The sequence below is a fragment of the Bos taurus genome, chromosome 16, assembly GCF_002263795.3.
Source record: "Bos taurus isolate L1 Dominette 01449 registration number 42190680 breed Hereford chromosome 16, ARS-UCD2.0, whole genome shotgun sequence".
Classification (NCBI taxonomy): Eukaryota; Metazoa; Chordata; class Mammalia; order Artiodactyla; family Bovidae; genus Bos; species Bos taurus.
In genome coordinates, this window is record NC_037343.1 from 80191916 (window position 1) to 80213858 (window position 21943).

The window sequence follows — 21943 nt, forward strand, 5'->3', positions numbered from 1 at the left end:
CCAAACAGCTCCCAACAGGTGTGAGGCCATCTGCAGCTAATATACACCGGACACAAACACCCAGGTGTGCAGAGGCCCCGGGCCTGGGCCAGGCGCACCACAAATGCAGCCCTCCAGCGTCGCTGCTCGAGCTCCACGAACACCCCCTGCCGCGTCCACACCCATGCACTCACGGCTCCTCGGGGCCCTCCCGACCTTAAAGAGCATGTGGGCACCAGCTGAGCCTGCCCTGCAGATCCCAGGAAAGCCGGAGTTGACTCACAGAAAGAGCCAGGCTCAACACAGTGAAATGTCAGTCAGGCTAGGACAACCACCAAACCCCAAACTGCATCCACCCACACACACACAGAGCCGACCGCGAGGGGACGGCCAGGATGGCGGAGCAGGAGACCCGGAGCACGGCCCTCCAGGGCCCTCCAGAGTGACCACTGTGAGGGGATGGCCGGGACGGTGGAGCAGGAGACCCGGAGCACGGCCCTCCAGGGCTCTCCAGAATGACCATCGTGACGGGGCTGGCCAGGAAGGGTCCGCCACAGCTAAGGAGAGAGAAGCGGCCGCCGCAAGACGGCAGGAGGGGCGGCCCATCCGTGGCAGAGCGACTAACCACGGAGGTCGCCTCCGGGCAGCGAGGGGCTGAGGGGCGCCCCAGCTGGGGTCCTGTGCCGGGGAGGGCGAGTCCCCAGAATGCAGGGCTTCGAGGCCAGTGGGGCTCCCTCGGGGAGTCCCCGAGGGCTGTGGGGAGCAGAGACTCCGCTCCTGCAGGCACACACAGAGCTTCACACACCGCACAACCCAGGGCGGAAGCAGGGACTTCAAAAGAACCAGATCGGACCCACCGGCTGACCAGAGTGTCCCTGAGAGGCAGGCCGTGACACTGGGGACAAGACACTGGCGGCAGCCACACTGGGAGCTGGTCCCGCCCCAAGGACGCCGCTGCAGGCCAGCGCCACGGTGGGACCCTCCCTCTAGCCCAGTACCTGCGGCACGTGGCCCCCAGCAACACACACAGCATGGGAAGCCTCAGGCCCAGCAACCAAGCAGGCAGGGACGTGCGCCCGCACCCCTCCCCAGCAGACAGGCTGTCTGATGAGTCCTTGAGCCCACGGCAGCCCCTGGACAGCCAGCCCCTCACACCAGACAGGTGCTGGATGGGGACACAGGGACCTGCGCCCGTGGACCCTGGGGCCCAGGTCCACCCACCAGTGGGCAGACTCCAGACCCAGACACGCCTGGGGCTCGGCCCTGTCCACGAGCAGCCTGAGCCAGCCTGGAGACCAGCCTCACACACCAGTGGGTGGACACCAGCCCCAGGACAACCGCAGGCCACTGCCTGCCGTGGGCTGACCTGGTCCACCACCTGCAGGCTCGTACCAGCCCTGGGATTTCCTGCACTGACTCCCTCACCAGTGAGCCAGCAGCAGCCCCGGGGTCCCCCAGAACCCACACGGGGGCACCCCTAGAGCATGGAGTGCTGCTGACCACAGTGGGGTGCACTGCTGGCATGCACAGGACACTTCCTACTAACGGCCACTTCTCCAAGATCGGGAAAACAGAACCAACCTGCTAGATACGCAGAAATAAAGACAGCAAGTTAGGCAAAGTGAGGCAACAGAACGTGTTCTAGATGCAGGAACAAGAAAAAACTCCAAAAAACAACTAGAAACAGGCGATCTCCCTGAGAAAAAGATCCAGGCGATAACTGTGAAGGTGACCAAAGAACTCAAAAAAGAGTGGGGAGGCTTTAACAGACAGTCAGAAAATACAAAGAACGACCAGAGATGAAAACTAACATTAAAACGGAAATGCACTAGAAGGATTCAAGAGGCGACCAAGTGACACAGAGGAAGGGACCTGAGACTGAAGAGACAGTGGGGCCAGCACACTGAACAGGACAAGGAGAAAGTGCACGTGAAGAAACGGGGCAGGCGACCTCAGGACAACACCAGATGCACTGACGTTCACGCTACAGGAATCCCAGCAGGAGAACGAGAGAAGGGGCCACAGAACATATTTGAAGACATAACAGCTGGAAACTTGCCTAACCTGGGAAGAGAAACAGACATCCGGGTCCAGGAAACACTGGGTCCCAATCAAGAATAACCCAAAGAGGATTATACCAAGACACCTCGGAATTCAATCGGCAGAAGTCAGAGATGAAGAGAGAACATTAAAAGCACCAACGGAAAAGCAACAAGCTATAAACAAGGGAACTGCCATATAGTCATCAGCTGACTTTTCAGCAAAAACTCTGCAAGACAGAAAGAAGGGGCACGCTGTATTTAAAGCGATGAGAAGGAAGGGCCTGCAATCAAGAATACCCTCCTCAGCGAGGCTCTCCTTTGGGCTGGATGAAGAAAGTACAAGTTTTATACACAAGCAAAAGCTAAGAGAGTTCAGCACCACAAAACCAGCTTTACAAGAAATGTTAAAGGGATTTCTCTAAGCAAAAGACAGGAAAAAGGTGATAACTAGAAACATGAACATTACAAAAGGAAGACTCTCGCTGGAAAGGCAAATATGCAGGACAGGAAGTATCGACAACTCAACCAAGTACAAAGCCAGTGCGCCCTGGCGGCTCCGATGGCACAGAGTCCACCTGAACCAGGGAGACCTGGCGGCTCCGATGGCACAGAGTCCGCCTGCGACCCGGGAGACCTGGCGGCTCCGATGGCACAGAGTCCGCCTGCGACCCGGGAGACCTGGGGCTCCGATGGCACAGAGTCCGCCTGCGACCCGGGAGACCTGGGGCTCCGATGGCACAGAGTCCGCCTGCGACCCGGGAGACCTGGGGCTCCGATGGCACAGAGTCCGCCTGCGACCCGGGAGACCTGGGGCTCCGATGGCACAGAGTCCGCCTGTGACCCGGGAGACCTGGGGCTCCGATGGCACAGAGTCCGCCTGCGACCCGGGAGACCTGGCGGCTCCGATGGCAAAGAATCCACCTGCAATCCGGGAGACCTGGGTTTGATCCCTGCAGACAGGTTAAAAGACCAACGAGTAAAATCAACTATATCCACAATAAGCAGTTAAGGGATAGACAAAATGAAAGGATGTAAGATATGATGTCAAAAACAGCAATCTTGGAGGGGAAAGAATGAAAAATGCAGGGTTATTAAAATCTTTTTTCAAATTAGAGCGATCATCAACTTGAAATTATCACATATATATGTATATATACTGCTATATACAAACCTCATGGTAATTACAAACCAGGAAACTATGATAGACACACAGACGAAACAGGGAAAGACGTCCCAACACACCACTGAAGACAGACATCAAATCACGAGGGCCGAGAACAAGAGAGGAGATGAACAAAAGAACCACAGAAACAATCTCAGAGCAGTAAGAATGACAGCAGGCACAGACAGAGCAATAAGCACTTTAAACGTAAACGGGTTAAATGCTCCAATCAAAAGAGAGAGTGGCTGACTACACTCTGATTCAAAAACAAGACCCATACACACATATACTGCCGACAAGAGACACCCTTCAGACCTAAAGATACACAGCCTGAAAGCAAGGGGAACGAAAAAAGGTATTTGATGCAAACGGAAATCCAAAGAAAGTCAGGAAGCAGTACTTATGCCAGAAAAATATACTTTAAAATAAAGAGTGTTGCAAGAGACAAAAAGGGAAAGGACATAATGATCAAGGGGTGACTCCAAAAAGAAGACACAACAGTCATATACGCACCGAACACAGGAGCGCCTCAATGAGTGAGGAAAACGAAAAAGACGTAAAGGGAGGAGCCAACAGCAACATGAACACAGGAGCGCCTCAATGAGCGAGGAAAACGAAAAAGACGTGAAGGGAGGAGCCAACAGCAACATGAACACAGGAGCGCCTCAATGAGCGAGGAAAACGATACAAGACGTAAAGGGAGGAGCCAACAGCAACACAACAGGACGGGACCTCACCCCCCTCACACCAACGGACAGACGACCCGCACGGAGCATCAGGACGGGGACACTGACCACGTGTCACATCAGACCAGACGAACGTAATCCACTCAAAAGCAGCAGATACATATTCTTTCCAAATGCATATTCTCCAGGATAGATCTGTACTACTTAACACAAGCCACAGTAGATTTAATAAAGCTGGAATCACATCAAGCATCTATTACAACCACAAGGCTCTGAGATTAGAATTCAACTACAAAAAAGAAAAAAACCCTGCAAAACCCACAAACATATGGGGGCTAAACAACACGCTACTAAACAGCTGACGGATCACCGAAGAGGTCAGAAGAGGGTGCAGAGTGCACCCGGAGACAAACGATGGAAACACAGCGCCCCGAGACCTTCGGACGCTGCACAGCCAGTTCTAAGAGGGATGTTTGTAGCAATACAGGCCTACCTCAGGATACACAGAAAACTTCACACAACCTAACCTTAACCAAAGGAATGAGAAAAAGAGGAATAAACAAAATCCACAGTTAGCAGACAGCAAGGAGATCTAAGCAGTCAATCCTAGAGGAAATCAACCCTGAATATTCACCGGAGGGACTGATGCTGAAGCGCCAATACTTTGGCCACCTGATGCCAAGAGCCGACTGATTGGAAAGACCCTGGTGCTGGGAAAGATTGAAGGCGGGAGAAGAAGGCAACAGAGGATGAGACGGTTGGATGGCATCACCGACTCGATGCACACGAATCTGGGCAAACTCCTGTAGATAGTGAAGGACAGGGAAGCCTGTCCATGGGATTGCAGAACGTTGGAGATGAGTTGGTGATTGAACAACGACAACAAAGTCAGCAGAAGCAGCATAATGATCAGAGTAGTAATAGATGAAACAGGGACCAAAAGTAACTGGAAAGATCAATCAAATCAACCTAGTTCCTTCAAAGGATAAAAAAAATTGACAAACCTTTAGCCAGACTCATCCAAAAAAAAAGAGAGCTCAAATCAACAGTCAGAAAAGAAGCTACGACTGACACTACAGAAGTAAAGACACGAAGAGGTTGCTATGACAACTATATGCCGGTAAGAACCACCACCTAGAAAAATGGACACATTTCTAGAAATGAGAATCTAAACCAGGAAGATAAAAACTATGGACCAATTAACAGTAATGAAACGGAGTCAGTAATAACAATGAAAGCTCCCCACAAACAGAGGTCCAAGACCAAACGGTTTTACAAGTGAATCTACAAAACATCTAGAGAGAGAACACCTGTCCTTCTGAAATGCTTCCAAAAAACTGAAGAGTAAGGAACGCTTCTTAACTCGTTCTCTGAGGCCAGCATCACCTCGCTACCAAAACCAGACAGATACAACACACAAAAAGAAAATTATAGGCTGAAATCCCTGATGAACATAGATGTAAAAACTGTCAATTAAATACGAGCAAACCAAATCCCATAAACATTAAAAAGATCAAACACCATGATCCCTCTTCATGGACCACAGCTTGCTGTGGCGAAGGGGCTTGTGCAATTCAATGAAGCTATGAAGCCCTGCAAGGCCACGCAAGACAGACGGGTCTCAGTGGAGAGTTCTGACAAAACACGGTCCACTGGAGAAGGAAATGGCAGCCCACTCCAGTATTCTTGCCTGGATAACCCATGGACAGAATGAAAAGGCAAAAAGATATGACTCTGGAAGATGAGCCCCCAGGTCGGAAGTGTCCAGCGTGCTACTGGGCAAGAGCAGAGGGCGCTACCGACAGCTCTGAGAAGAATGAAGGGGCGGGGCTGCTCACGACTGCACCGAGGGCGGGGCTGCTCAGGTTACACAGAGGGCGGGGCTGCTCACGACTGCACAGTAGCGGGGACGAACAGATGCAAGGGCCAGACCTGAGAGGGCGCCTGAGGAACTACCCAAAGAAAAAGAAACACGAGCAGGCAATGTGGTTGTCTGAGGCCTACAAATATCTGAGAAGTGGAAAGCAAGGGAGAAAGGGAAAGACAGCCCCACCTGAATGCAGAGTCCCAGAGAAGACCAAGGAGAGATAAGAAAGCCCTTTAAACAAACAGTGCAGAGAGACAGAAGAAAACAGCAAAATGGGAAAGACTAGAGACCTGTTCAGGAAAGCTGGAGATGTCACGGGAACACTTCACACAAGGTCAGGCTCAGTAAAGGACAGAAATGGGAGGCCCTGCCAGAAGCAGCAGAGATTAAAGGGGGCAAGAAGTGACTGAAAAACTAGACAAGAAAGGTCTCAATGACACGGATAACCATGATGGTTGGCCACATCCTAGAGTGTGAAGTCAAGTGGGCCTTAGGAAGCATCACTACGAAGAAAGCTAGTGGAGGTGACGGGATTCCAACTGAGCTCTTTCAAATCCTAAAAGATGACGCTATTAAAGTGCTGCACTCAATATGCCAGCAAATATGGAAAACTCAGCAGTGGCCACAGGACTGGAAAAGGTCAGTTTTCATTCCAATCCCAAAGAAAGGCAATGCCAAAGAATGCTCAAACTACCACACAATTGCACTCATTTCACATGCTAGCAAGATAATGCTCAAAATCCTTCAAGCTAGGCTTCAACAGTACATGAACAGAGAATTTCCAGATGTACAAGCTGGGTTTAGAAAAGGCAGAGGAACCAGAGATCAAATTGCCAACAGCCGCTGGATCACAGAGAAAGCAAGGGAATTTCAGAAAACATCTACTGCTTCATTGACTACACCAAAGCCTTTGACTGTGTGAATCACAACAAACTGTGGAAAATTCTTCAAGAGATGAGAGTTCCAGATCACCTTACCTGACTCCTGAGAAATCCGTATGCAGGTCAAGAAGCAACAGAACTAGAGATGGAACAGCTGGCTGGTTCCAAATTGGGAAAGGAGTACATCAAGACTGTATATTGTCACCCTGCTTATTTAACTTGTATGCTGAGTACATCATGTGAAATGCTGGGCTGGATGAATCACAAGTTGGAATGAAGATTGCTGGGAGAAGGTATCAGTAATCTCAGATATGCAGATGACACCATTTTAATGGCAGAAAGTGAGGAGCAAGCAAAGAGCCTCTTGATGAAGGTGAAAGAAGAGAGTGAAAAAGCTGGCTTAAAATTCAACAATCAAAAAACTAAGTTCATGGCATCTGGTTCCATCACTTCATGGCAAAGAGAAGGGGAAAAGACAGAAACAGTGTCAGATTCTATTTTCTGGACTCCAAAATCTCTGTAGAGTGCAGTGAGTGCAGCCATGAAATTCAAAGACGCTTGCTCCTTGGAAGGAAAGTTAGGACAAACCTAGTCAGTGTATTAAAAAAGCAGAGATATCAGTTTGCCAACAAAGGTCCACAGTCAAAGCTACGGTTTTTCCAGTAGTCGTGAGAGAGCTGGACCATAAAGGAGGCCGAGCGCCAGAGAATTGACGCTTTTGAACTGTGCTGCTGGAGAAGGCTCTTGAGAGTCCCTTGGACTGCATGGAGATCCAACCAGTCCATCCTGAAGGAAGTGAGATGGTTAGATAGAATCGCCGACTCAGTGAACACGAATTTGAGACGGGAGGACAGAGGGGCCAGGCGGTGCCGCAGTCCATGGATCACAGAGGCCTGGACTCACAGACGGACAACAGCAGCTAGTGATGCCGTGACGAGTGGGCTTATCCCGGGCACGCAAGGGTGACTGAGTATCTCCATATCTGTCAATGGGACAGACACCGCATCGACAAACTGAAGAATAAAAACCATACGATCATCTCTGTAGAGGCACAAAAAGCTTTCGACAAAATTCAACATCCATTTATGATATAAAAACAATTCTCCAGAGAGTGGGGATAGAGAAAACACACCTCAATAATGAAGGCTACACAGGAGAAGCCTCGAGCGAACGCCGTGCTCAACGGTGGAGTTCTAAAAGCATTTCGTCTACGATCGGGAACAAGACAAGGATGCCCACTCTTGCCACTTTTATTCAGACAAGAAAAAGAAATAAAAGGAATCCACACTGGAAAAGAATAAGTAAAGCTGTCAGTGTGTGTGGATAACATGATCCTATACACGGAAAATCTCAACGATGCCACCTAAAAGCCACCAGAGCTCATGGATTCGGTAAAGGCACAGGGTATAAAATTAATGAGAAGTAAGACAGAAACATGGAGAAGGCAGTGGCAGCCCACTCCAGTGTTCTTGCCTGGAGAATCCCACGGGCAGAGGAGCCTGGCGGGCTACAGTCCACGGCGTCACAGAGAGTCGGACACGACTGAGTGACTAAGCAACAAGACAGAAATGTGCAATCCAGCCCATTCTGCTTCTGTGTCTGTATCTAAAGATGCAAAAGCAGGGACTGGAGAGTCAGTTGCACGTCATGTTCACGGCAGCACTGCTGACGGCCGCCAAACGGTGAGAGCAACACCAAGTGTCCATCAGGGGTGGCGGACGACCATGATGCGGTGTGGACACACCACGGAACACGGCCCGGCCACACGAGGGGAGGAGGCTGACGTGAGAGACACGAGGGACAGGCTGCCACCGACGGACGGCAGCTGCGCCCCCACTCAGCGGGTCACCTGGAGCCAAGGCCACAGGAGAAGGCGCACACGGGGGTGCCGGCAGCTGGGGGACAGAGGAGTGTCCGGGGGCTGAGGGTTTCAGTTTGGAAGAGGGAAGCAGTTCTGGAGATGGATGGCTGCAAAAAAATGTGACCGTCTTTACTGCCAATGAACTGTTTGCTTAAAAATGGCCAATTATCAAGCTGCACGTTACATATGTCTTCCACAATAAACCCAAACAAACATGGCAGCCAGTCTGGTCCTCTTGGGGTCATGTCCTCCGGGGGGAACGGACTGCCGTCAAGCACGAGCAGTCACAGCTGTGACAACCCCGGCTCAGGAGGGCGCCTGCCTGGCCCCGGGGGTCCGTCAGTCCTTAGCCTTCCTGCTCGGCGTCTTTAGCACCTGAAACTGCGGGGCTTCCCCGCCCCCTGGAAACGGCCTTCTCACCCCTCTGGACCATCTCCTGTTGACTCACCACCACTGCCGGCCCGGCTCAGCCTCCTCTGCCTCCCTGACGCCCAACCGCAGCCCCTGTCCTTGTCGCTGCCACACGCCCACGGCCCAGCTCGGCCAAGGGACAGCCGCCCACGCGCCTCCAGGCTTCTGAGACCTCCCACCAGCTCTCGGCAACCTTTTCGAGATATTCCTCACTGCAATGCCTCCCTTAGGGCTCTTTCCTTTTGTAACATCACTAGTGAAACATAAGCCACACCCCGGCAGCACACACGCTGTCTCTGAGCATGCTCCCGGGGCTGCGCAGCATCCGCACTCAGCGTCACGGACGCCCCCCACACCCTCAGGGTCACTTCCCGTCCCCCCTCTCTCCAGCCCTGAGCAAACACTCATCTACTTTCTTTTCTCTGACAGTTCTGGACACTTTCATACAAATGGAATCATGCCCCGTTTCTTTCACCCAGCATAACTTTTTCTTAAGGTTCATCTCATTGTAGTATGTACATGTTTTAGGACTTCATTTCTCTTTATCGCCAAACAACATTCATTGAATATGGAACACTGTTCATCCATTCATTGATCAACAGGAACTTGTGTGCTTTTCCCAGTTTTGCTAACTGCTTAACTCGCTCAGTCTGTGCAACAGCCCAGCTCGGGCCCCCCCCCCCAACACACACCTGCTGGGACCCCCACCACCCACACCTGCTGGGACCACCAGGCGCCCCGGCTCCACAGCGCTGACCGTGCTGCTCCTAAGGGTCCAGGGCTCAGCCCTACAGCCAACATGCACGCTCCCGTGGGTCTATGCAGCAAGTAAAGCCTAGCCAGAGGACACACTGAAGGGGTTTCTGACTCCCGTGAATAATGCTGTTGTAAAATCTGTGTAGGGGCGTCTCTGTGGACGCCTGCCTTTCTCTCTCGATTGCACACCCAGGAGCAGCACGCGGGCCCCGTGGTAACTGTGGTGAGGACCGAGCTTCTCCTGTAGGAATGAAATGGGGGCCTTAGCACAGTGAGATGATTAGGCTTAGGGAGGAAAGAGGAGAGACCTGCTCTGCTCCTGGAAGAACAGAAGCGAAAGCAGGTGTGTGTAGCTATGAACGCATCTGATTCTGTGCAGTGTGAGGTCTAACACGAAAGCTTCTGTTGCAGGGGCTGCAAGGAGGCACTCGTTTGCCGTTTTTTAACTGTTCCAGGGGGACAGCAGACAGACAGAGGACTCAAAACGCAGAGGCACACTCACTTGGGTAGACCTTCGGGTCTGCCGAGCCTGTCTGGAGCGCGCCTTCCGTAAGGACTCTGCTTCCTCGTCCCGGACAGGAGTCAAATACGACCTGTGGGGAGAGGCACACCAGAGGTGAGGCCCCGGCACACGCGGGCGCTCCCCACGTGGGCGGGCCCCGCGCACCAACACGGAGCCTGGCAGAGGCGGCCACAGAAGGCCACAACGGAGGATGACAGAAACCAAGACTCAATCTGGACCTACTACTGCGTGCAGAGCCGCGTCCTAATGGTAACACAGGAGCCTTCCTTCCCTTCTCCCATCCTCACACGGCTCCTTTTCTGGCCTCATGCTCCGGTGCGAACCTCCAGAGCAGGTGAAGAGCGGTGTGACCCACCACCCAGCTCCCGCCTTCAGAGCTGGCTTCTGGCTGAGACAGCAGACTCAACTCCCCAAGTGCAGGCAGCTCCTCCCTCCCTGGAAGCAGGTGGGGGTGTGTGTGTGGGGGTGTGGGTGTGTGTGTTTGGGGGGTGGGTGGGTGTGTGTGTGGGGGGTGTGTGTGGGGGGGGTGTGTCAGTGTGTGGGGTGTGTGGGGGTGGGGGTATGTATGTGGGTGTGCGTCTGGGGAGGGGTGTGTGTGTGGGTGTGTATGTGTGTGGGGTGTGTGTGTGTGGGGGGTGTGTGTGGGGGGGTGTGGGTGTATGTGTGTGGGGTGTGGGTGTAGGGGGTGGGTGTGTGTGTGGGGGGTGTGTGGGGGGGTGTGTGTGTGTGTGTGTGTGTGTGTGTGTGTGCACATCAGCTAAGCCTTCAGCAAGGTGTTATCTTTTTGCTGGTGGAGGGTCTCGCCTCCATGCTGATGGCTGCAGGCTGAGCAGTGTGGTGGTTGCTGAGAACTGCGGCAATTTCTTAAAATGAGACAACAAAGTTTGCCTGATTGGCTCTTCCTTTCATAAAAAGCTTCTCCGTAGCCTGTCATGCTGTTTGACAACATCTCACCCACAACAGAATTTCTTTCAAAACTGGAGTCAATCCTCTCAAATCCAGCCACTGCTTTATCAACTAAGTTTATGTAATAATCTAAATACTTTATTGTCACTTTGAAAGTCTCCACAGCTTCTTCACCAGGAGTAGATTCCACTGCAAAAAAAACTTTAAAAAATATTTTATTTTTTAAATTGAAGTACAGCTGATTTTCCAGTTGTCACGTATGGATATGAGAGTTGGACTGTGAAGAAAGCTGAGCGCTGAAGAATTGATGTTTTTGAACTGCGGTGTTGGAGAAGGCTCTTGAGAGTCCCTTGGACTGCAAGGAGATCCAACCAGTCCATCCTAAAGGAGATCAATCCTAAATATTCATTGGAAGGACTGAAGCTGAAGCTCCAATACTGTGGTCACCTGATGTGAAGCGTCGACTCATTGGAAAAGACCCTGATGCTGGGAAAGACTGAGGGCAGGAGAAGGGGACGACAAAGGATGAGATGGCCAGATGGCATCACTGACTTGACGGACATGGGAGTCTGAGCAAGCTCCCGTGAAGGACAGTGAAGGACAGGGCAGCCTGGCACGCTGCGGTCCACAGCGGCGCAAAGAGTCGCACACGACTGAGCGCCTGGACAACAACACTTGATTTACAATGTTCTGTTAGTTTCAGGGGTACAGCAAGGTGATTCAGTTATACACATACCTCCATCTGTTCTTCTTCAGAGTCTTTCTCTTCAGGCTATTACAGTGCTGAGCACAATTCCCTGTGCGATACAGTAGGTCCTTACTGTTTATCTATTTTATGTGTAGTAGTAGTGTGTATATAACCCCAAACTTCTAATTTACCACCCTTATTTTCCCTCTAGTAACAGTAAGTTTGTTTTTATGTCTGTGACTATCTGTTTTCTATGTAAGCTCATTTGTATCTTTTTTATAAAGACTCCACATATTAGTGATATCACATGGCATTTGTCTTTTTTCCGTCTGGCTAACTTCACTTACTGTGACAATCTCTAGTTACATCCCTGTTGCTGCAAATGGCACCATCTCATTTTTATGGCTGAGTTTTATTTCATGTATATATGTACCACACCGTCTTTATCCATTCATCTGCAGATGGACGCTTCTCATCCACAAGAAGCAAATCCTCACCCTTCAAGCTTTATCACGAGAGGCAGCAACTCTGTCCCAGCTTCAGGCTCCCCTTCTCAGCCTAGTTCTCCTGTGCAGCTCCTTCACCACTCAAGTCTTGGATCCCTTGAACTCATCCATGAGGGCTGGGATCTACTTCCTCCAAACTCCTGCTAAGGTGGATATTTTGATCTCTCCTCACGAGTCACAAACGTTCTTGGTGAGTCTTCTCCAGAGAGTTTTCAACTGATTCTGCCCAGGTCATCAGAGGACTCACTGTCTGTGGCAGCTACAGCCTTATGAAATGTAGTTCTTAAACAATATGCCAGAGAGTCAAAATCACTCCCTGACCCACAGGCTGCAGGACAGACGTGTTTTCAGGCATGAACTGCATGGATCCCACCGTCCACCTGCATCAGCGCTCTCGGGTGGCACCCAGCGCACTGTCAGTGAGCAGCAATGTTTTGAATCTTTATTTTCTGGGCAGTAGGTCTCAGTGATGAACTTAAAAAGTTCAGTAAACTTTCTGTCAACAGAAGTGCTGTCATCTAGGCTTTCTTGTTCCTGCACAGAGCACAGGCAGGGTAGACACAGCATAACTCTTCGGAGCCCTAGATTCCCGAAATGCTAAACGAGCACTGGTTTCAACTTAAAGTCGCTGCGACAGGCGCGCTAAATCACAGGCGGCAGCGACGGGCATGCTAAGCGCAGCCGAGAGGAGCTACCCCACGTCCGAGGTCAGGGGCAGAAGCCGGGAGGACCCCATACCTGAAGGGCGACGGCCAAGAGGAGCTACCCCATGTCCGAGGTCGTGGGGGGCGGCCGAGAGGAGATACCCTTTATTTTCTGAGCATCCGAAGTCAGGGGCAGTGACAAGAGGAGTTACCCCACGTCTGAGGTCAGGGGTAGCGGCCGGGAGGAGATACCCCACGCTCTTAAGCCCGAGGCCAGGGGCGGCTGGCGGGAGGAGCTACCCCATGCCCCCACGCCCGAGGCCAGGCCTGTTGGCCGGGAGGACCAACCCCACGCCCGAGGCCAGGGGCGGTGGCCGGGAGGACCAAACCCACACCGTGGCTGCGCGTGCACAGGAGGGCCTAGAGGAGCTATCCCATGTTGAAGGTCAGGAAGGGCGGCGGTGAGGAGATACCCCTCATCCAAGGTAAGGAGCAATGGCTGCGCTTTGCTGGAGCAGCCGTGAAGAGATACCCCACGCCCAAGGTAAGAGAAACCCAAGTGGACGGTAGGTGTTGCAAGAGGGCATCAGAGGGCAGACACACTGAAACCATACTCACAGAAAACTAGTCAGTCTAATCACACTAGGACCACAGCCTTGTCTAACTCAATGAAACTAAGCCATGCCCATGGGGCAACCCAAGATGGGCGGGTCATGGTGGAGAGATCTGACAGAATGTGGTCCACTGGAGAAGGGAATGGCAAACAACTTCAGTATTCTTGCCTTGAGAACCCCATGAACAGCATGAAAAGGCAAAATGATAGGATACTGAAAGAGGAACTCCCCAGGTCAGTAGGGGCCCAATATGCTACTGGAGATCAGTGGAGAAATAACTCCAGAAAGAATGAAGGGATGGAGCCAAAGCAAAAAGAATACCCAGCTGTGGATGTGACTGGTGATAGGAGCAAGGTCCGATGCTGTAAAGAGCAATATTGCACAGGAACCTGGAATGTCAGGTCCATGAATCAAGGCAAATTGGAAGTGGTCAAACAGGAGATGGCAAGAGTGAATGTCAACATTCTAGGAATCAGCGAACTGAAATGGACTGGAATGGGTGAATTTAACTCAGATGACCATTATATCTACTACTGCGGGCAAGAATCCCTCAGAAGAAATGGAGTGGCCATCATGGTCAACAAGAGAGTCCGAAATGCATTACTTGGATGCAATCTCAAAAACGACAGAATGATCTCTGTTCCTTTCCAAGGCAAACCATGCAATATCACAGTAATCCAAGTCTATGCCCCAACCAGTAATGCTGAAGAAGCTGAAGTTGAATAGTTCTATGAAGACCTACAAGACTTTTTAGAACTAACACCCAAAAAAGATGTCCTTTTCTTTATAGGGGACTGGAATGCAAAAGTAGGAAGTCAAGAAACACCTGGAGTAACAGGCAAATTTGGCCTTGCAATACGGAATGAAGCAGGGCAAAGACTAATCGAGTTCTGCCAAGAAAACGCACTGGTCATAGCAAATACCCTCTTCCAACAACACAAGAGAAGACTCTACACGTGGACATCACCAGATGGCCAACACCGAAATCAGACTGATTATATTCTTTGCAGCCAAAGATGGAGAAGCTCTATACAGTCAGCAAAAACAAGAACGGGAGCTGACTGTGGCCCAGACCATGAACTCCTTATTGCCAAATTCAGACTTAAATTGAACAAAGTAGGGAAAACCACTAGACCATTCAGGTATGACCTAAATCAAATCCCTTATGATTATACAGTGGAAGTGAGAAATAGATTTAAGGGCCTAGATCTGATAGATAGAGTGCCTGATGAGCTATGGAATGAGGTTCGTGACACTGTACAGGAGACAGGGATCAAGACCATCCCCATGGAAAAGAAATGCAAAAAAGCAAAATGGCTGCCTGGGGAGGCCTTACAAATAGCTGTTAAAAGAAGTGAAAAGCAAAGGAGAAAAGGAAAGATAAAAGCATCTGAATGCAGAGTTCCAAAGAATAGCAAGAAGAGATAAGAAAGCCTTCTTCAGCAATCAATGCAAAGAAATAGTAGAAAACAACAGAATGGGAAAGACTAGAGATCTCTTCAAGAAAATCAGAGATACCAAAGGAACATTTCATGCAAAGATGGGCTTGATAAAGGACAGAAATGGTATGGACCTAAAAGAAGCAGAAGATATTAAGAAGAGATGGCAAGAATACCCAGAAGAACTGTACAAAAAAGATCTTCACGACCCAGATAATCACGATGTTGTGATCACTGACCTAGAGCCAGACATCCTGGAATGTGAAGTCAAGTGGGCCTTAGAAAGCATCACTACGAACAAAGCTAGTGGAGGTGATAGAATTCCAGTTGAGCTATTCCAAATCCTGAAAGATGCTGCTGTGAAAGTGCTGTGAATATGCCAGCAAATTTGGAAAACTCAGCAGTGGCCACAGGACTGGAAAAGGTCAGTTTTCATTCCAATCCCAAAGAAAGGCAATGCCAAAGAATGCTCAAACTACCGCACAATTGCACTCATCTCACATGCTAGTAAAGTAATGCTCAAAATTCTCCAAGCCAGGCTTCAGCAATATGTGAACCGTGAACTTCCTGATGTTCAAGCTGGTTTTAGAAAAGGCAGAGGAACCAGAGATCAAACTGCCAACATCTTCTGGATCATCGAAAAAGTAAGAGAGTTCCAGAAAAACATCTGTTTCTGCTTTATTGACTATGCCAAAGCCTTTGACTGTGTGGATCACAATAAACAGTGGAAAATTCTGAAAGAGATGGGAATACCAGACCACCTGATCTGCCTCTTGAGAAATTTGTATGCAGGTCAGGAAGCAACAGTTAGAACTGGACATGGAACAGACTGGTTCCAAATAGGAAAAGGAGTACGTCAAGGCTGTGTATTGTCATCCTGCTTATTTAACTTATATGCAGAGTACATCATGAGAAACACTGGACTGGAAGAAAGAGAAGCTGAAATCAAGATTGCCGGGAGAAATATCAGTAACCTCAGATACGCAGATGACACCACCCTTATGGCAGAAAGTGAAGAGGAACTCAAAAGCCTCTTGATGAAAGTGAAAGTGGAGAGTGAAAAAGTTGGCTTAAAGCTCAACATTCAGAAAACGAAGATCATGGCATCCGGTCCCATCACTTCATGGGAAATAGATGGGGAAACAGTGGAAACAGTGTCAGACTTTATTTTTCTGGGCTCCAGAATCAGTGCAGATGGTGACTGCAGCCATGAAATTAAAAGATGCTTACTCCTTGGAAGGAAAGTTATGACCAACTTAGATAGCATATTCAAAAGCAGAAATACTACTTTACCAACAAAGGTTCGTCTAGTCAAGGCTATGGTTTTTCCTGTGGTCATGTATGAATGTGAGAGTTGGACTGTGAAGAAGGCTGAGTGCCGAAGAATTGATGCTTTGAACTGTGGTGTTGGAGAAGACTCTTGAGAGTCCCTTGGACTGCAAGGAGATCCAACCAGTCCATTCTGAAGGAGATCAGCCCTGGGTGTTCTTTGGAAGGACTGATGCTAAAGCTGAAACTCCAGTTCTTTGGCCACCTCATGCGAAGAGTTGACTCACTGGAAAAGACTCTGATGCTGGGAGGGATTGGGGGCAGGAGGAGAAGGGGACGACAGAGGATGAGATGGCTGGATGGCATCACTGACTCGATGGACGTGAGTCTGAGTGAACTCCGGGAGTTGGTGATGGACAGGGAGGCCTGGCGTGCTGCGATTCATGGGGTCGCAGAGAGTCGGACACGACTGAGCGACTGATCTGATCTGATCTGATCTGTAACAACTGAAAGTCATTAGCCTGTAACCAGTGAGGCAGTCTGTCCTTTGAAGCCTGGAAGCCAGGCACTGACTCCTAACTATGGAAGTCACGGGTGGAGCCTTCTCCCAGCAGAGGCTGTTGTTTAGTGCAGCCACATTCATGAACGATCCCAGCTGCATCTCCTGGGTGACTTGCTGCAGTTTCTACGGCAGCACCTGTTGCTTCACCTTACTGTGTTATTCAGTCGCTAAGTCATGTTCCACTCTGTGCGACCCCATGGACTGCAGCCTGCCAGGCTCCTCTGTCCTCCACTATCTCCTGGAGTTTGCTCAAATCCACGTCCATTGGGTATGTGATGCCATCTAATCATCTCACCGTCTGCTGCCCCCTTCTCTTCTTGCCTTCAATCTTTCCCAGCATCAGGGTCTTTTCCAAAGAATTAGCTCTTCACATCAGGTGGCCAAAGTCAGCTTCAGTCCTTCTAATGAATATTCAGGGTTACACTTCTACGTTATTAAGATGGCGTCTCTCCTCAAACCTCATGACCCAATGTCTGCTAAGCTTCAAACTTTCCTTCCACAGCGTCCTCACCTGTCTGGCCGTCCCAGAACTGAAGACAGCTTATCTGGACGAGGCTATGACTAAAGGAAAGTTGTTTCTGTTTGGCGTTCTATCCAGACCACTCAGGCTTTCCCTCTATATATCAGCAGTAAGGCTGCTTCGCTTTCTCGTCACCTACCGAAGCAGCCCTCTGCACCTCCTTTAAGCGCCTTCCAGCCTGGCTGTCTGCTGTAAGAGGCCTAGCTTTAGGCCTGGCCTGGCTGTCGAAGTGCCTTCCTCACTGAGCACAATCATTTCCAGGTTTTGATTTAGACTGAGAGACGTGTACCTCTTCCTGTCCCTTGAATACTTAGGGACTCTGGTGGGGTTATCAGCCGGCCTGATTTCAGTACTGCTGTATCCCCAGGGAGAGGGATGCCCAAAGCAAGGCAGAGAGATGGGGGAACTGCTGGTCAGCGGAGCAGTGAAAAGCAGCATTTTTGATTGTTTGTGGTTTCATATAGGCGTGGTGTGTAACACCCCAGACAATTACAACAGTATCCTCAAAGATCACTGATCACAGATATCATAACGAATACAGTAAGGGAAAGTTTAAAGCACTGTGAGAACAGCCAGCTGTGAAACAGAGACATGAAGCGGCCAAACGCCACTGGAGAAGCAGTGCTGGCACACGCACGCTTCGCGGGGCGGCCACCGAGCCTCGTGGGGCCACAAAGGGCCCGGGAGCGACACCGGGGCGCAGTCATGCAGCTCTACCCGCGTCTACAGCAACGGCTCTCAAGACTGTTCAGTCACAGACACTTTCACATTTTAAAAAGTTCTGAAGATCTCCAAACAGCCTCTGTTTATATGGGGTATATCTATTAATATTAACCTTATTAGACATTAAAATAGAGAAATGAAACATGCATTTGTGAATTTATTAGAAAATGACAGCCCTATTACATGTTAATATCAATGTTATCTTTTATGAAAATAACTACATGTTCTAAAACAAAATTTTAGCAAGAATGGTATTACTTTACATGTTTGTAAATTTCTTTAATGTTGCCTTAAAACAAGATAGCTAGATTTTCATACACATTTCTGCATTCGATACGTGTAGTATTTTGTTTTAGCCAAAATATGCAAAAATACCCAGTCCTGCAGAGATATGTAGTTGGAAAAGCAAGGAGTCTCGGAGCAGCTTTTTCAGGTAACGACAGTCCTCTGTAATCACACAGTCAGACGTAACTGACGCACGTGGTGACCTGAAGCTCGGCTGCCACGTGGAACCTGAAGCCGTGTTAGCAGAGCTCTCGCGCCCGTCACGCTGGAGCCAGTCGTCTGCCTTGTACCTGGGCTGCAAAGCCTTACCCAGGCGTGGCTCTGGGGAAGTACTGGTGCAGCCCTCCCAAATGCACACACATCTCATCACGCAACAGCAACTTTAAAAATCACATCCTTTAACAGTTTCCTTGACATCAGCCTTGGCAATGACTTTCTGACACCAAAAGTAGAGTGGACACACGAGACTTCATCAAACTTCCTGCTTCTGCAAAGGAAACCAGCAACTGGACAAAAAGGCCTCCCACTGAACGGGAGGAAATATCGCAAGTCATATAGCTGATTCAGGGTTAACAGCCAAACTGAAGAACTCACACAACTCAGCAGAAAACAAACAGTCTGATTAAAAAAATGGGCAAAGGATCTGAACAGGCTTTTCCCCAAGAAGATGGACAACAGGCACATGAAAAGGCACTCACACCACTAATCAGCAGGGAAACGCCAACCACAGGCACAGTGAGAGGTCACCACACACCTGTCAGGACGGCTACCAGACAAGAAGCAACCAGTGCTGGCGAGGACGTGGAGACGTCATCCTCATGCACTGCTGGGGAATGTAAGCTGCTGCAGCCACTGGGAAACAGCAACGCCGGAACTCCCACGCGGCCCAGCGAGTGCGCTGCTGGGCCTTGACCGGAAGGAAACCAGAGCACCACCTGGACCGGAGCTGAAGCTGCACCCCGTGCACTAGTCACAGCTGCCCAGACAGGGGAACAGCCAAGTGTCCATCAGCAGACGGACGGACGAAGAACATGTGGCGTCAGTGTGCGCGCATACACACACAGTAGAATGCTATTTCGTCACCAGAGGAGAAACCTCGCCGTCTGCCACAGCACGGATGGGCCTCGAGGGCCCACACTAAGTGAAATAAGCCAAAGACAGGCACGATGCGATCCTACGTGCATGTGGGATCTAGGAGAACTGAGCGCGCAGGTGTGGAGAACGGACGGGGTTGCTGGGGGCGGGGGTGGGCCAAGCGGGCGAGGCTTTCAGAGGCACAAACTCACAGCCACACAGGCGGCCAGTCCCGGGAGTGGGCACCGCGCGGGCGGCGGTGACCAGCGCACACCGCGAATCCGAGACTTGCTCAGACAGCAGACCTTAAAAGTGCTCACCACGAGGGAAAAAATGAGGCTGCGTGTGGGGCTAGATGGCAATTTAATTTATTGTGGCAATCCCTCTGTAATATGTTATCAAATCATTACGCTGTACACCAAAAAGATGTTTTATTTCATCAATTATATCAATAAAAAATAATAAAATTCTTAAAACTCCACATTCTGTAATACTGTCTTTGGTCTCAGAACAGTCTTTGCACATTGGGAAGCAGTGAATACTGTCACCCAAAAGGTGTAAGTCTTCCGAAATTCTAACTTCTGCCTTAAATGTTATAATTTGCAACCAATACTCAAAATGACAGTTTCAGTTCGCTCACTTCTAAGAAAATGTGGGCCACACACCTACATCTGAACAGCGGGTCTGAGCATCCACGTCCCAGGAGGAAGCGGCGCCGGCCGGGAGAGGCAGCCGGCCCCCCTCCCCTCCAGCTGCAGGTCAGCGCCCCAGGACTCGCCGCTGCCCTCTGATCGTGAGGACGCTCCTCCCGGCCTTTCTGCTCTCTCTCTGGGCTGCATGCTGGGCGCTTCCTGCTGTCCAGTGTGTTTAGTTCACGAGTCCTCTCTTTGGCTGCTGTTCTACAAGTGATTTCTTAATTTGTTATTTTAGTTTTCAGTTCTAGAATTTCCATCTTCCTAAACAGAGAGCAGTTCTCTATTGAAATTCTCTATCTTGCCTTCTATTTCCTTGAACGTGTTAACCATAATACACTGTGATTACTCTGAAGTCCGGGTCTGATATCATCCATATGAGTCTGTCCTAATGTCCGCATTTTCTCTTAGTCTTTCATAAATCAGTCTTTTACTCAGCATGTATGGCGATGTTTGAATTAATGCCAGACTTTTTAATGAAAGAAAATGGTACTGGCTTGCAGCTCTGGAAGCGTTGCCACCCTCCAGAGGAGACCCTCTTCCCTGGCCATCAGGCTGAGGAAGCGGTCCCCCGACTTCTCACGCAGCGGCCTCGCTTAGAAGGCTGTGACGATGAATCTCATGGGGCTCCCCCCTCCAGCGCTGACTCAGCAGGTCCGGAGGGCATCCGAGAAGCTTCTGACTGGTTCTCAGGTGACGCTGGTGACGTGCAGACCACACTGTGAGGAACAGGGGGCTCAGGCAAGCCCTCTGAACCCACCTTGAGACCAAACTGCTCAGAGGCTGGGCTTCAGCCTCCACAAAGCCGGCCTGGGTCTGGGAAGATTGGCGGCCAGAAGGTGGGCCCTTGGCAGTCCCAGTGGAAGTCTAGGGGCCCCTGGGGCCCTGTTTCTGAACTCTGGCTTCTGTCCCCTCAGCGTGAGGAGCCTTGTAGCCAGCGCCTCGGGGACAGCACAGCCCGGGGCAGGGTTCACCTCCTTGCGACTCCCTCCAGGACTGGGACATGCCCAGTGGTCACTTCCTCACCATCCCTCCAACACCTCCAAAGGCTGCTTTCCCTTCTGTTTATCCAGGTTCTCTGCTTATTCTCAGTGGGAGGGTGTGTCTGTTACAAGACATGCCATAGTCTGAACAGAGGTCCTCAGCCAGGCTGCACGTTGAGAGAGATTTTCCCGCCACATGGGTTAGTAAACTGGAGCCACTGCACACTCTCAGAATGCCTCCTCCCTTAGCGTACGCCTCTCCTCCGGGGCTGCACAAACCTGAGTCTCCAAACTTGCAAGCATAGGCCAGACTCGGAGTCAGTGACCACACCGAGGACAACCCCTGCCCGGGCAGCCCGCCTGGGTGCCAGGCAGCCTCCTCACACCGCACCCCCTCCCTGCAAACACAGGGAGCACCCCAGGACACCCGATTCCTGACTGTGGTCTCTTCTCTGCACCGCAGGCCTCCAGCGGGCACATCTCACCACCTGCTCCAGTCACTTTTCTCGAACAAGAGAAATGCAGCTGGTAAAAATTGCTCTGGGGGGAAATCAAGGGCCTTTCACCTCACCTGGAGTCTTAGGTGTTTGAAATCACACACGTTCTTCTCAGAAACAATCAGAAAATAGACCAACGTGTGAAAACAAAAACAAACTTAATTCCTCCACAGGAAGACAAACTCACGTTATTCTACTACACAGGCGTCTAGATGTTTATCCATGTGTGCATATTCAGTATCTGTACACTACATCATAATCTTTTTAATTGATATTACGTACGTTACTTTGCACTTGTGTCAATATGTGAGATCTGTACTAAGTTGTAAGGGAAAAAAACTTATAAAAACAAACCTCAGAAAACCCAAGTACT

General features: G+C 50.3%; 1 protein-coding gene across 12 annotated transcripts in view; it reads right to left on the reverse strand.

The window, feature by feature from the left end:
• The window catches only part of PPP1R12B (protein phosphatase 1 regulatory subunit 12B), a 167369-nt gene that overhangs the window by 57404 nt on the left and 88022 nt on the right, over positions 1-21943 (reverse strand). For 8 of the 12 annotated variants that reach the window (XM_059875611.1, XM_024976580.2, XM_059875613.1 and 5 more), the window contains one exon: positions 10148-10238. The exons of 2 other annotated variants lie outside the window; for them this stretch is intronic. In XM_059875611.1, coding sequence (XP_059731594.1) covers positions 10148-10238 — 91 coding nt within the window. Of the gene's footprint in view, positions 1-10147; positions 10239-21943 lie in introns of those variants that run through there. 2 more of the 12 variants (XR_009490773.1, XR_009490775.1) reach the window with 2 other exon arrangements.